The sequence below is a fragment of the Filicampus tigris genome, chromosome 6 (genome assembly GCF_054856515.1).
Source record: "Filicampus tigris isolate MCC_2025a chromosome 6, RoL_Ftig_1.0, whole genome shotgun sequence".
Classification (NCBI taxonomy): domain Eukaryota; kingdom Metazoa; phylum Chordata; class Actinopteri; order Syngnathiformes; family Syngnathidae; genus Filicampus; species Filicampus tigris.
This window is the reverse complement of record NC_141222.1, coordinates 3,582,653-3,599,041: the sequence shown is the minus strand read 5'-3', so window position 1 is coordinate 3,599,041 and position 16,389 is coordinate 3,582,653. Positions and strand designations below refer to the sequence as shown.

The 16,389-nt window shown below is 41.5% G+C and overlaps 1 protein-coding gene and 1 long non-coding RNA gene across 2 annotated transcripts; one reads left to right on the top strand and one right to left on the bottom strand.

Moving 5' to 3' along the window:
* Positions 1-660: 660 nt before the first annotated feature.
* LOC147145492 (uncharacterized) lies at positions 661-6,977 on the bottom strand. The gene is made up of 3 exons (XR_015087109.1): positions 6,887-6,977; positions 1,959-2,250; positions 661-1,876 (listed from the first exon to the last, which is right to left on the bottom strand). It is a non-coding gene; the product is annotated as an uncharacterized LOC147145492 (long non-coding RNA).
* Positions 3,516-16,388, top strand: scoca (short coiled-coil protein a). The gene is made up of 4 exons (XM_086033146.1): positions 3,516-3,710; positions 9,123-9,194; positions 9,276-9,356; positions 15,072-16,388. The coding sequence occupies exons 1-4, from the start codon at positions 3,647-3,649 to the stop codon at positions 15,212-15,214; spliced, it is 360 nt and encodes a 119-aa protein (XP_085889272.1). The 5' UTR covers positions 3,516-3,646; the 3' UTR covers positions 15,215-16,388.
* Position 16,389: the final 1 nt, after the last annotated feature.

Here is a 16,389-nt window from a genome sequence, read left to right as displayed (position 1 = left end):
AATGAATAATTTATGATTGTGTGCAGGGGCGGAGCCAGAATGTGGCAAATGGGTGGGTCTGGAAAAATCAGGGTGGGCCTGAATATTTCTCTCACTGAGCACAATCCTCCTATCTCGACACAACGTATATTCAAATAAAATGACCAACTGAATAATATGAAGTTCAGATCTTCCTTAGACAACCACAATTGTGCCATTCTTAATATTCAATAAAATAAAAACCACATTCAAAAATAATGAAATCATTTACCAAAAATGGAAAAGTATATATTTTTTTCAGGGTGGCACGGTGGTCGACTGGTTAGCACGTCTGCCTCACAGTTCAGAGGTTGTGGGTTCGATCCCAGCTCCGGCCTCCCTGTGTGGAGTTTGCATGTTCTCCCCGTGCCTGCGTCGGTTTCCTTCCACAGTCCAAAAACATGCATGGTAAGTTGATTGGACACTCTAAATTGCCCCTAGGTGTGATCGTGAGTGCGGATGTTTGTCTTTGTGTGCCCTGCGATTGGCTGGCAACCAATTCAGGGTGTCCCCCGCCTACTGCCCGAAGACAGCTGGGATAGGCTCCAGCAGGCCTGCGACCCTTGTGAGGATAAGCAGTATGGATAATGGATGGATGGATATTTTTTTCATGAATCTCATTGTCAGTCTGTCAATCTGGGTGGGCCTGTGCACACCCAGGCCCACCCATAGCTCCGCCCCTGCTTGTGTGTCTGGTTATTATGGCTGGTTGCTACGTGATGTATCAGTTGCTATACAGTTGCTATGGCCCTTTTATGCTTTGTCCTTTATTATATCATATAGGCATAGTTCACACAGTTCAGCTTTCTGTAGTTACTTTGTATTTTCGTTGATAAAGACTTTTTACTCTACAACTTCTGTGTCATGTCTGCATATGGGTCCAAATTCCGATCCTTACATGACACTGTTAAGGCATTTATTATTTTTATTATTAAATTATATTAATTTTGTCATACTGTAGTTTGAATGCTTGATGACCAATACGGTAAAGTTGATGGTCATGATAAACAAAAATGCAGAAAGTACTAAAATGGAATATACAATCCTTTCTATGATTTATAATTATATTCTGTAGCGATGTCAGCGTGTTTTGGTCTGGATGCCGGAGCAGGTCAACTTGTCTCTGCAGCAGGTCTGACTGGCAAAGTCCCAAGTAATGATAATGTGGCTCAAGTGAAATAACTGATGTTGTTGTTTGAAATAAAGCAAAGCACGTGTGCCCTCCAGAACAGTGTGTGTAAATACGATGAGATACGGGAGAAAGGAATAACACAGCGAGCAGAGAGAGCTAGATAGTGGAGAGAGGAGGAGGGAGATGGGGGCATGTGTGGTGAAGATCATAAACTAACAGTGTAGCCTTTCCTGGTTGCCTGCAAAGTCTGGAATGTACTTTTACTGGAACACATTTCTCATGACAAATGCAGACACGCATGCACACACACAGTGAGACGGATCATTTAAAAAACAAATTAAGTGAGGGGGAAAAATATATGGTATTGTGTACAGTACCGGTGGGTGGTCCGAACAGTGGGCACACTGGTCTTACTTGAGGGGAGGGTGGCCGCAGGGCTTGCGCCAATGGAGCAGGATCGGGTGGCAGCTGCATGACGTGCCCCACTGGAACAGGAACGCCGGAACGGGGGCTGGTGGCGGCCGTGGGTCGTACACCGTCAGAGCGCGCTGGTGGCGGCCGTGGGTTGTACAACGCCAAAACAGGGAATGGTGGCAGCCGCAGGTCATGTGCTGCCAGAACAGGATAGGTGGCGGCTGTAGGAGATGCGTGCCGGAACAGGATCGGATGGTGGCCACTGGGTGAGTGTCACCGGAACAGGAAGGGGTTGCGGCTGCAGGGCCTGCACTGCCGGAACAGAAATGGGTGAGCGAAAGGCAAACCGTCTGGTGTTTCACAGTCTCTAGGGCCTTCCGTCAATGGCACTTACTGGTCGGTGGCGAGTCTGGAGAGTAGTTCCTGTGGTCGCACGAGGACCCTTGGGTCGGAGTGGCACTGGTTGATGAAATGCCCGGAGTTTCCAAAACAATGCAAAGACCCTACGCAACCCACCGGGTGCCTTCGTCCTGGGGGAGGCTGATTCTGCTGAGTTGCATTGGTTCTTCAGTGGTGGCAGCAGACGAGCTTGGTGACCAGTCGAGGAGCAGTGCCACGAGAGGAGGAAGGGGGGACAGGTTTGGCACTTTGGCGGCATTCTTTTATGCGATTGTCAATCCAAATCACTAGTGTGCAAGAAGAGACATTTTATATCATAGCATTACCCAAATGAATGGTGAAACGTGAATGTAACATTTTTCCATGCAGTTACTTTGCCATTTTCAGTCTGCCAACCCACTCACAACCATGTAGCAACTGTCGCACTCTTTTATGTTAATGTAGAATTTACCAGAATGTATTTTCTGTTCAGTATCAAATAGAAATACAAAAGTAGAGATTCAAAAAAAGTCTTGTTTGGGGGCGAACAAAATGTATGCACTGATATTGTGAATAGTGGTCATGTGTCCCATATGTACAGTAGGCCTATGAATTTGACCTAGCATCCATACCAACATGAAAGATGACTTGATCAGTTTAAAGGTTAAGCAGCCAGCCGTCAAGGGGTGACTTCTGTCTATCCACAAAAATATATAATTCAAAAACCTAAAATTACAGTACATTACTGTATATTCATACTAATGTGCTCAGTTTTGAAGTAGCCAGGAGATGGACAGATGGACTAATGCTCTTTTACAGCTTGTTATTCCGTCTACATGTATGTCTTAATTAGCTTTGGACAAAAGTCTTGCATGGACTGGAAAAGTGAGGGTTCCAAAATGGGCATCTGGTTCGTGATTTGGTTCATAGGAGGGACTGTATGCCTGCACATATATGCAAGCATTGCATTCTTTACTAAAATTCCTCATGATACATTTTAGACTTCAGCTTAAGAGTCAGCAACTTTGCTAGAGTTCCAGAAAGTGAAGTGATTATCGGGCCTTTACAATAGATGCTGTCGCTGCATGCTCTCACTTGAATCCAAAATATTGTACAGTAAAACCTGTTTCGCTGTTTTGCTGTGTTCATCGTTAACCACTAGAGTGCAGTCTAACACCACAGATCCAACCACAGCAAACGTTCCCCTTCGTGTCGTCTGAAGTATTCTGGCTCACTAGGCTATAGTGTAGTGTAGCACAGTTGCCCAAAAAAGGACTGATGAACCAGTTAATCCAATGACAGATTCCACAATATCACACTGCATCAAATAATTGGTTTATGACGTATGCTGATCGAAAAATGTGCCTCGCTGACAATTCAGGTTAATGTGTGACTGGAGGATGTGCACCATTTTGTTTATAAACCCTTTTATGTGGTGTTACTGGTACTCAAACTTTGACCTGTGATGCTTTACTTGCAAGCTTCTTTTTCACCTTAGGTGCACTTGTTGCCATAGTGATCTTTTTCCATGACACCTCTTGTAACTGGAGTCACCAGTCAGGTAGGGTAGGTAGCTATGACGTTGTCAATGATTCAGGCAGCAGGCGAGTGTGGAGGAAGGGCCAGACAAAGAAATTATTATTGCTTTTCTAAGACAAAAATAAGAACAAACAAAAGCTGAAGGAGAAAAAGGCAAGTAAGGCCATGGAGGCCAACTCCGGGGAGGAAGATGAGACTTTTACAAACATCTCGCTGGCAGACGACTCAGGTAAAGCCTCACACTTCCTTTGTGCATGTGAGCATGAAAAGGGAGTTTACATTCTCACCTTAAAGTTCACCTGTAACAATGTACCAGCAAACTTAATTGAACCAGTTAATTCCATTCATTATTTTCTGCAGCAAATGCTGTCACATTGTAAACTTAAAACAAGGGCAAGAAGGCAAATGTTAACTGGTAAAACCAGAATTGCTTGTTGGAGAAGACAAAACTATGGTACTGTAACTCCTTTCAAAGTTCCATTACTTAGTTATTGGTATGATATACCAAAAACGATACATCGATTTATTTCATTTGAATTTTGACCACTGCCTTTAGGGAAAATATTGATTTCTGCAGTGTCTGACACAAAAGAGAAACCTACAGATGTTTGTGCATGATTTGTAAATTATTTGTCATTGAACACTAATTCGTTAGATGTTGAATGGGAAATAGTATTACACAATGCACTTGACACTAATAGGAAACATCTGACCTTTGACCATGATTCAGGTTGTCTCACTAAATTTATAGGTACATTTTTGTTCCGGCCTTCCTGTGTGGAGTGTACATGCTCTTTCTCACTCACGCTTCTTCCATTCATAGGTGTGAATGTGAGTGTGAATGGTCGTATGTCTTCTGTATGATTTTTTTTGTCAGCTGCGTAAAGTCTCTCACGTAGAAATTGTATATTGTGCTCTCTTTTCTCTCTCTTTCTCCAGTTTGTGTGCTCATTGTAGCCTACTCTGAGTGTGTAACCTCTCCCTTTGCCCTTCTGTTTCGTGTGGACACAGACGCGACCACCCCTTTTGGCTAATCACATGAGGCTTTAACTGAAAAAAAGATGAGAAAAAACAAATCCACTCCTAATTAGGAGCAGACTCCCATTGTTCATGTCAAACCACCGTCTCTAAAAAAACAGATTGTCTATCATAGAGGTTTAACTAACGTCTATGTTCATAGTTCTCTGTAGATTGTGATCAAACTTTTAAGTAGAAGTAAAGTCAGAAATTGTATTTACATTAATATGTTCTTGGTGCGCCCACAAGTGTAAACACAGTATTTTGATTATTACATTTGTGAAATATAAATTAAGCAGATTGGAAAAAATCAACCTGTTTTTGTCCATCTCAGGAGGCAGCCATTTTGTCTTGTCTTGTCACTGTCAACTGAAACTGACATCACAGTGCCTATCCAGGGCTCAGCTTGTGAATGTCACAGACACAGCTCACCTGTTTTTAGGGTTTGGTCATGTTATGAGTAAGGCAGTGGTCGACATCTGCATGCTACTACTACTAGTGAAGAACTAGATGTTAACTAGTAGAATTTTATGTCACTGTAGTAGCACACAGTTGTTGAGCAGTGCACAGTTTTGCCTCTTGTTGTTCTCCTAGTGCGCCTTTGTTGTTCTACTTGCAATGCACTGAATTATCTTATGAGGACAATTAGCGTGCAAATACTGTATGTAGACTATTCAGTGCATGTAGTAGGTAGGATATCGAATACTCATAGCCTACAGCTTTTCATATTGAGCTAAAAATATCCTGTAAAGGGAATTCAGAGATTTGTTTCAAATTACATTAATTAAATTAATTGTGAAAATGTTTGCAAAGACAGACAACTATTACTCGGGTATTGATAGCCTTAAACTGTTTTTTCTCCATTTTAGTTTTCCTGAGTTTTTGGCGGTGTGGCTAAAACAGCACCCAGTGACGCACTTGGGCATTTAGCATGAGTCGCCCCAGGCCCCACTACAGAAAAGTGATTGACAGCTGACAGTTAATCACGGTGTAGTTTTAATTAACAAAAAAAAAAAAAAACGAGATTCAAACCCAAGCCTCAGAACTGTGAGGGTACAGACAGACAAACAGATAGACATATAGATAGATAGATAGATAGATGGATGGATGGATGGATGGATGGGGAGATAGATAGATAGATAGATAGATAGATAGATAGATAGATAGATAGATAGATAGATAGATAGATAGATAGATAGATAGATAGATAGATAGATAGATAGATAGATAAATGGATGAATGGATAGATCGATAGATGGATAGATGGATAGATAGATAGATGGGTAGATGGATGGATGGATGGATGGATGGATGGATGGATGGATGGATGGATGGATGGATGGATGGATGGATGGATGGATGGATGGATGGATGGATGGATGGATAGATAGATAGATAGATAGATAGATAGATAGATAGATAGATAGATAGATAGATAGATAGATAGATAGATAGATAGATAGATATGTAATGGTAGACAGTTGCGGCGCCCCCTGTCAGTCAGTGTAGGCACAAGAGGTGAGGAATCCTCATCAGATTCAGTTGTGTCGTCATCGTCACTGAATCAACGTGTGTGCGCGTGTTAGCTTGTCTGTCCGTGTTTGCAACAACACTCTGTATTTCGAAGAGCACCCAGTCTGATTTCGGTGAGTGGGAACACGATACAACTCGTTTTTGTTTTCTGCTTTCCCACCGCTTTTGAAAATACAGCCACTAGCTGCCTGAGTTAGCGTCTAATGTTAGCTGCATCCCTGTGGCCAAAAGAAATCGATAGGGCGGCTTCGTCGAAACATATTCGCAAGGCGCTCTGCGTTGAGCTTTTGAACATCTACACCTTTGAGTTTATGTTTTGTTGGTAAGACGCTACACTGTTGTAGTTTCGTTAGTGGGCGTTCTTAGTTTGCCGCAAAAGCTAGTTAGCTAGCAAAGCTAACTTGGACATGTCAGTTATCGGACATGGTCGTACCTGGCTTGATTTGATAAATGTCGAGTTGATTAGACCTAGGACACGAATTGTCATTGTATACTTTTGATACCCATGGGTTCATTTCCCCTACATCCGTTTGGCTTACTCATAGCGGAGAAAGTAACGGCCTACAAGCTAAAGTGATGGAAATCGCCGGGGTTAGAGGCCGTCATGATAACAGACTGTTTACCAAAGGCTAAATGATTCAGAACTATGTACAATATAACACAAGAGTCTCGGGCTTAATATGTTACCTACTTGATGGAGTTGCTCGACTTTTAAGACGCTGCACCTCGCACGCCAATCTATTTCACGTCAATCTATTTGTTAAATTGTACCATGCTCATTATTTATCGACAATGAATGAAACAAGTTTAAAAAAAACAGCAGCAATTTAGAAGTTTGAATAAGAAGAACCTAACCAGTAATCTGTGAGAGTCCGATGAAGCAACTAACCGGGTGCGGCATCTGCGGCTCGAAGCTTCAAACATCTCATAACCAACACAGGGCTGCAACTGTTTGGGGAATTTCGGAACTGTATGTTTCATGTAACTAATGACTATTACAAAAACTACTAAACTATTACAAAAAAAAGTAGGATTTACACTGCAAGTGTAAGTGGAAAAATCCGAATTGATTCCCAAATCAGATTTGTATTTATTTATTTTTCTAATTACACGTACAATGAACCCCTGCTATGGACAATTCCGAATATCTGAGAATATCCGGGCATTTCTGACATCTTCAAGTTCTCATTTTTATGTGTTTCTACTGTATGAAGGCAAATAAAAATTCAGAATTGCACACCATCAGTGTCGAACCATGTTGTGCAGCAACATGCTGGGTAGCTCTGTGATAAATTAATGAAGAGGTGCTGTGTAATTCAGAACAACAACTTCAACACACGAGGACAACTCGTGGCTCAAATGCAACAGTGCAACTTCTGCAGATTTTTTAGAAACACAATTTTATTAATCATTTCTGGTCACAGACAGGATCCCTCGCAATTTATCATGTTGCCAAATGTACTAATAACTTTTTTTTATGTCATGTTTGTTTCATGTGGTGTACCATAACATAACTTGTGCCGGCTTGCTTAGTCGCAATATTTGCTAAATGCGCACGACAAGCACAACACTTCACGCTGGTTCAGTCTGTTTTTGTTTTGTTTTTTTAAATCCAAAATACCTCAATATAATGATGGCTGATTTATTTTTTTGCCACTAAATCCACCCAATTGTGTTCAAGAGCTGAATGGTTTGACCAATAACGCGAATTGCAATTTTGCTGACAGGAATTGTGATTTTGATTCACAATTTTAAAAAATGAATAAATAAGATAAAGCTTCAGGGTAATATTCACCATAAATTTTCATCATACCATCCATAAATTAAAAGCTATTATTTTAATAATTAGGGCATTGTTGCTAAACTTGCTATCACTAGCTCGCTGTTACGGCGTCTCACCTCGACCTTCCGATTAACGGGCTGCAGGTGACATAAGACCGTCGCAACTTTTTGGGATGGTCGCTACCGTTGACTTAAATGAAAAACCTCAATAATCTGTGATTCTCTGTTTTACTCTTCTTTATGTTTTGTTGAAGCTCTAAATGCAAACTGCTTTGCTTGTCTAGTTTGAAGGTGTATCCAGCATGCTTTTAGGGCTTTTTTTTTTTTAATTATTATTAATAATTACAGGTTTGTTGTTGTTTGTTTATTCTTTCCCAATGCAGTAGTATCCCTATTTACCGCACTGACATTTGTTGCAGACATGACTATAATATAGAGGAATATATAGAGAGAGAAGCGATGCTCAGGTTTGGGGTCGCTTTAAACTAGAAAAGGACAAAAATAAAGTTTTATGCAATTACTGCAAAGCGGAGCTGGCGGAGCTTGGAAACAGGAGCGTGTATGTCTGAGTCCGAGCTGGTCGGCCAGCTGGCGCATACTATGCATGTAACTTTTTTTCTTTGACTCATTCGCTAATGTAGTATATCTTACCACCTCTAGTTAGAACACGCTCTGTTTTTTTTGTAGACTAGACACTGTAAATTATTCATTTTGCAAATGACGCTTGTGAAAGTGCTAATTTCACGGCTTGGTATTTTTATATGAATATTTATATAAACTAGCACTGATCAAGCTTAAGCCTTGTCCCATCACTACTTTGCTTGGGCAAATCATCTTCCACTAAATAGCCGTGCCCAGTGAAACCTGTCTCGGTGCAAGTCAAGGCCCTTATACACCAAAACGACGTTCACCAACAGTGACAGACGCTTACCCCCTGTGGCGTCCGGCCGGCTGTCGGCACGTCACGCTGGCAAAACACACCGCAACGACAGACAGCGACGCTGACCATTAAAGTACCTTCTGCGCATGCATAAGATGTAATACCCTTCCATACCATCGGCGGCGGTAGTCACCATTTCTCATGGTTAGAAAACTCCAACCGGAAAGATGTTGGCCGGGGGCTGATTATAACAACGTAAACAATGCATTCGGCTCTATTCTTCGCTCACGATGAACTCCCACGCGAAGTAAACCATCACGTTCTTGACACGGTATTGTGAAATATTTACATTGTCAATTACTGGGAAACCGTCCACACAATGTTTTTTTGATCCACATCCCTAACTGTGTGTGTGTCATTCTGCTTCAGTGGACAGCAGAGCTGCAGCCCTGTATACTAAGCCAGAGATCGATCTCTTCGTCATGAACTGCGACATAGATGGTATGTGTACTCTTTACTGACATAGTGTCCAAAAACAAAGAATTTGTAGTGTAGAGATGCTGCTGCATGATTCTCTTTCAGGGGACATGGAGAACCAGGTGGAGATGGAGGAGAAGACAAGGCTAATAAATCAGGTGTTGGAACTGCAACATACTCTGGAAGGTAACATTATTAATAGCCTTAAAGTTGAAGTCAACAGAAACATTTTTTTTCCAGAATATGTTCTATGAGTCACCACTACTTGAAATACAGCCTTTTGATTGATATTGCGTTTGTGGAATATAAGTTCCATCCATCCATTATCTGTACCGCTTATCCTCACAAGGGTCGCGGGGCGTGCTGGAGCCTATCCCAGCTGTCTTTGGGCAGTAGGCGGGGGACACCCTGAATTGGTTGCCAGCCAATCGCAGGGCACACAAAGACAAACATCCGCACTCACAATCACACCTAGGGGCAATCTTAGAGAGTCCAATCAACTTACCATGCATGTTTTTTGGAATGTGGGAGGAAACCGGAGTAACCGGAGAAAACCCACGCAGGCACGGGGAGAACATGAAAACTCCACACAGGGAGGCCGGAGCCGGGATCGAACCCACGACCTCTGAACTGTGAGACGGACGTGCTAAGCAGTCGACCACCGGGCCGCCGTTGAATATAAGTTTAGCAGCAAAATGCACCCATTTTTAGCCATCTCAGGGGGCGGCCATTTTGTCACTTCTGTACACTGAAAATGACATCACAACTGCTCAGGGTTCAGGTAACGACCAATCACAGATCACCTATTTTCTGAAGCTGAGCCATGATTGGTCATTATCTGAAGTGACAAAATGGCTGCCCGCTGAGCTAGCTAAAAACGGGTGGATTTCTCATTCCATAAACGCAATATTAATCAGAATGTCGTGTTTAGACTAGTGGGCCGGCATAGAACATATTCTGGGAAAAAAAATGTTTGGGTTTACTTCCACTTTAACTGTCATACAAGTATAAACTGACACTAACTATTGAAATGAATATGTTAAAAAAAAAAAAAAAAAAACTATTGAACACTGCGCCATTGTTGTACCCAACACATCTGGGGTTTGTTTTTGTGTGTGTGTATGTGTGTGTGTTTTACATTAACTGTTACAGAAATATAAGAAAAATTAACTAATGCAATGTAAAACATTAAACACAAACTCTTGATCAGAAGTCATAAGCTACATATGATGGCCGCTAGCTTGGGATGCTAAAGCAGTCTTCATCTTTATGCAATGCTTGTTCTTGACAAACAACAAAAAGAGATTTGACTGTAAAAAAATACTTGAGTTGGGCGTCGTTTGAATTTGGACGATTCATTTTCCAGTTCTTCGATTCGATTCCGGTTCCTAGCGATTCTCGATTACGTATGCTAGTGCACACTGATTGATGGGCCAAAACCAAGACCAGAAAGAAGATTTCTCAGAGACAGAAGTAACCCGCTTAATGAGTTGGACAATTTTCTGTGACCGCTTTCGTAGGTACAAAGACATTGCAGCTGAAATGATTTGTTTGCTTCAGACAAAGCTTTTTGTGTGACTCGGTAAAGGGAACACCAGATTTGTGTGTTGTGGGTGAATCTACTCTGCAAAGTAGTGTACAGTCTGGATGTGAACTGAGGAAGGATTACATCAAGTTGCCAGGCGCTGTTGATCAGGCCACCTTCAAGAAGCACTTCTATGGACATGGGATCTTCCCTGGATTGATGGATGTCATGTTTCCATTTAGAGTCCTTCAAGCTGAACTGTCCAGGTGATCACCTGAGATACCTTCCAACCCGTGTTGTTTTTGGCAGGCATTTTAGATTTAGTCTTAGTCTTTCAGATGAAAATGCTTATTAGTTTTCGTCACATTTAGCCATTCCTATTAGTGATAGTTTGAGTCTAGTTTTAGTCGATGAAAACTCAAAAAGGTTTTAGTCGACAGAAACTCCCCAAAAAGGTTTCAGTATAGTTTTCGTAAATTTAGTCGACGAAAATTCAAAAAAGGTTTTAGTCCCTTTTAGTTAAAAATAGGCATACAAGGTTTCGTACATACAGGCATTTTTTAACGGATTTGTCAAAAAATGTACCGGTAAGTACTTTGGCGGCTAACCGCATTGCTAATGCTAAAAAGTCATTCAATATTGGTGAAATAAAACAACCTGTGGATTCGCATTTATTATGGTACACACACACCAACGCGGACCAACCGGTCCGTGGTAGAAAAATGGTTGGGGACCACTGCCTTAATCTATTTTTAACATTTGACTTTACACAAAACAAGCAAATGAATTGACGTTAGCCTTGACGTTAGCTCAACCAAAATAACGTATGCCTTAACTCAGCCCGTTTGCGCCACGTGTTATGTGGAAAACCTTAAGCACAATGAAATTGATCACAAGCCAATTGTTGAATAACAGAGTGCAAGTAAATGTATACAGTGTTAAGAGGACGAGTTGGGACAAAATATCAGCGTGGTGAGCCCTCTGATGTCGCTTGAGATTTGTCATTCTTTCCACCTAGTTTGTGGCCACATTCACCGTTACCACTGTCTACAATGCATCGTGTTGTTCTTTTTGTTGGGTTGTATAGAAAGTTTGTCCTTATCTTTCCTTCGTTTCCGACCAGTGCGTGAGCTGAGACGAATGACCGCAGACCTGTTCGTGTTTTGTTGTGCCGGTGTGGGCGTCCTGTGTGCGCCCCACGTGGTGTCCCGGCGGTGGGCATGCCCAAACAAGGATAGGTTGCACCAGCATTGCAATTTTTTGAAAGACAGATTGCGTGTACGATAGGAAGGGATGTCATAAATTTTGAACGTCTGACGGACCACACGCTAACAATTTCGTCCTTTCTTGTCTCGTCACCGAAAATTCATGTACGTCACGTCATGTTTTCGTCATCAAAGAGCCATGTTGGTCGTTATCGTCATGAAAAGGTGCGTTAAAGTGGAAGTCAACCTAAACATATTTTTTTCAAGAATATGTTCCCAGCAGGCCCACTAGTTGAAACACGGCGTTCTGATTAATTTTACGTTTGTGGAATATGAGTTAAGCAGTAAAATGCACTCGTTTTTAGCCATGACTGGAGGCGGCCATTTTGTCTTCTGTCGACTGAAAATGACATCACAACTGCTCACAACAACCAATCACGGCTGACCTGTTTTCTGAATCTGAGCCGTGATTGGTTGTTGTGATGCATTACATACACATGTATTTTCATAGACATGAACAAGATGAGCCTGTGCTAACAATTAGCGATCGCGATTAGTATGTTGAGTCAACAACCTACAATCATCCACAATTCAGCTCGTATATAAATGTCATTACACACAATTGTCTAACTTAGTTTCAGACGATGGTTGAACAAGAATAGACCACAAACAGGCAGACATGCTAACGATTAGCAACCGTGATTAGCATTAGCGATAGTGATTAGTATGTTCAGTCAACAACACAGTACAATCAGCCACAATTCAGCTCCTATGTAAATGTTGCATGGTCATTACCAGTACACACAATTGTCTAAGTCACTTACAGACGATGGTTGAATAAGAACGAACCACAAACAGGCAGTTTCCTGCCTCTGGCTCACACGTAAGGAGGAGCACACTCAGCAGAGAGGAGAGGAATACATAATTACGACCAAATACATAAATACTTTTGGAGACTTGGAAACATTCTACATGGATGAATAAAAGACTTATTTAAGCGCTCTACAATCGTTTTGGTGAGTTTAAAGTTATCTTACCGTAACTTTCTTGTATGCTACATGTAGCATCGTAGCTCAGTGGAAATGATGAGTACTAAGCGCACAATTTCCTCCCAAAATGTGACTTATACTCCAGTGCGACTTATATATGTTTTTTTCCTTTTTATTATGCATTTTATGGCTGGTGCGACTCATACTCCGGAGCGACTTATAGTACGGAAAATACGGTATATAGCACTTTTCATACATACAAATGCAACTCAAACATCCAAAACACAACATAAAAAGATCTGTTCACGCCCTCCCAACAAACGCAAAGACATATATCCACCAGTACATCAGCACTCACACCCACCCACACAAAGTGCACAACTTGATAAAATGTGTTAAAAAGACATGACAAGGCACAGAGAAACCATATGAGAGAAGGGTACCCAAGGGGAGCTCATCCGCGCTGAGGGGAATCACAGCCCACGGCCACAGGGGTGCCACCACCACAGAGACCCCCGGCCCGGATTAGACAGGCGGACCCCACACAAAGTGTAGAGGCCACCGGCCTCCCCGGATGACATCCCCAAGGGGAAGCATATAAAGATTAAAAAGTAGGGGGCCTAAAATCGAACCTTGAGGAACCCCCCCCCATTTAATTTCATGGGTTTTGGAGGAACAAGTATCCATACTGACAAAGAAACATCGGTCTGCGAGATAGGAATAAAAACAATTAAAAACAGTACCAGAGATGCCCACTAGATTTTTAAGTCTATTTAATAAAATTTGGTGTTCTACTGTATCAAAAGCAGCGCTTAAGATCCAGTAGCACCAAGACTGTGAGTTTTCTCACATCTGCAGTGCACCTAATATCATTTAAAATCCTTAAAAGAGGGTTTTACTGTGGTTCATCCTAAAACCAAATTGATATTTTTCTAAAATATTATTTGTATTTAAAAAATGATTTATCTGGAGGAAAACCAGTTTTTCTAAAATCTTACTTAAAAACGGTAAGTCGGATACCGGTCTGTAATTATTAAAAACGCTGGGGTCAGAATTGCTCTTCTTTAGAAGGGGCTTTACCACCGCCTTTTTAAAGGCAGTTGGGAAGACGTCCGTCTGAATAGAGCAATTGACTAGATTTAAAATCTGTTCCTCAAAGAATCCATAAAATGTCTTCAAAAGAAATGTGGGAATTGGATCCAACTTTAACTATCTGAAATGTTTTTCCACAGCCCCTTGACAGTGCAATATATGAACGTGTGTGCCTCATATAAGAAAACATAACTTTCATAGTAAATGTTAAGTACAATCAAGCCGACATAATATGAAATCTTACCTGATTTTGTAGGGGAGCCCCTCGATAACTGACTTTGCCTGCAAGCTGAATTCTCGCGGAATTGGGGAGCACGAAAAACCCAGAGAATCCATCTTGTCCCAAGCCCGCTGATTTTGTCCGAGCGGCAGCCCCTCGGGGTGCGGACCAATCACAAAGCAACAGTGTGTTTGGGGGTGGGCTATGCGGCTGTGGCAAAAACCTTTCTCCGTTGACAATCGGTTTAATTAAAATAAACGTGTTATTTAAGATGACCTTAAGCTGCATATTTACATCGCAAGAACGACAATTGTCACTCAACGCCATGATGCCATCTATGCATTCTATGTTTATCCTGAAAATTCAATATTCATGTGAGATTTAGGTCAACATCTTATTTGAAACGCTACAGCGGAGCGAAGTCGGATTCAGACTTCTGAAATGTAATAAATTGTTCAAATTAACCTTCTTGATATGTTATGAATAATTCATGATTTTCATTTAGGTGAAGATACTGATCATGTTAATGATTTCTTACTATAATCAGGAAACTGATAAATGTCAATATGCACTGTTTGTCCCCTATAAATCTCTGCCAATGCTCACCTATTCAAATGATCACTTCAACAACTTTGCCAGGAAGTCACAATGTCCCATCACTGGTGAGCTATTTTTAGAACAGGCCTGCAGGCTCATGTGGTCCTGGGGGGGACTACCTTGTGCCTGCCTGCATCACAATGGCGACCCTTGCTCTACAGATTAGAAAGCGATTGAAGTGAACAAAATCTGGATGTCTTTGTACACATCAATTTTCTTGTGGGTAATTCCTCGTGAAAAAAACTAAAAAGAACTTGTCTGTTTTTGCTGCAGACCTGTCAGCGCGGGTGGACGCGGTCAAAGAGGAAAACTTGAAGTTAAAGTCGGAGAACCAGGTACTCGGTCAGTACATCGAGAACCTCATGTCTGCGTCCAGCGTCTTTCAGACCACGGACACCAAGAGCAAACGCAAGTGAGCGGAGCTGAGGAGAGACGCGAAGGAGGCGAGCTCTGTCCTCCCCGCGAGCTGGGCCCGAATTGAATATGCTTTGTCACCTGTTCTGCTTGCTCTGATGGCGCTGATTCACTTTTCATTTGTCATGTGGCACTTATCGCAGCCCTAATTTGCGTGTGCAAAGCATGTAGAAATACATGTCGGTAATTTATGAATGGGTGCAAACTGCAGATAAATGTAGAGCTTAAGTCGAATTTACTACATCTCTCCACACTTGGGGAAAATAATCGCGCTACACAAATGACTATTGCCAGGTGTTAATAGAAGTTGTTTTTTTTTCTCCATACTACAGATGTGTGCCACATGACCGACTAAATTAGTCCATGAGTCACTTCTTTCTTGACTATGTCTGAGGTCATAACCTTGCACTGTTGTTACCAACCTGGTTTTCTGTTTAAGGACAATGTGATCCCGGCTTCTTGTCTCAGCCCACAACATGTACGTGGGGTGAAGCAAAGCAGGCTAGAATGAATAATGTCGTGACTTTATTTATAATGTGTTTTTATCAAGTCATAATGACCACATATTGCATGACTGTTTTTCGCCCACTGCCAAGCAGAACAGTGTTCCTGTAAAATGTATTAGAATGGCATGTACACCTCTAGCCCCCGCCCCTTGGTAGTTAAGCATATCTATAATGAATTTCACCTTGTTTTGTCAGTCATAATTTTTTTTGCTGCAGGTTGCTTGAATATAAAGCGTTGATCTGGATGCGTTAAGAAGGGAAGTGCTAGACATGAGTAGAGAACAGATGCTTTCTATTTGAAAGCACTTAAGTGCATTTGAGTGCTATTGATCTACTGTGGGAGACCAGGAGCGGAAATGTGATGCTGTTCTCCATTTTGAACTGCAAAATGAAGGGCGCGGCCCTTTATAAAGACAATAAGCAGCAAAATTCAAATGCTCGTGAAATGTTCATTTGATTGGAAAAGTAGTCACTCATGTCAGAACAGTTGGTGGAAATGCTACTCCTTTAAAGGGAAAAGTTGTAATTTATTCAAATTATTTTGATATATTTAGGTTGTATGAAAAGTATTTTAGAGTATAGATCAGTATACACTCCAAGAGCCATCTTGTGTGAAGATACCATGCACTGTTTCTTTTAAACATTGTTTTTAATAAAAACTTTAGTTCTAT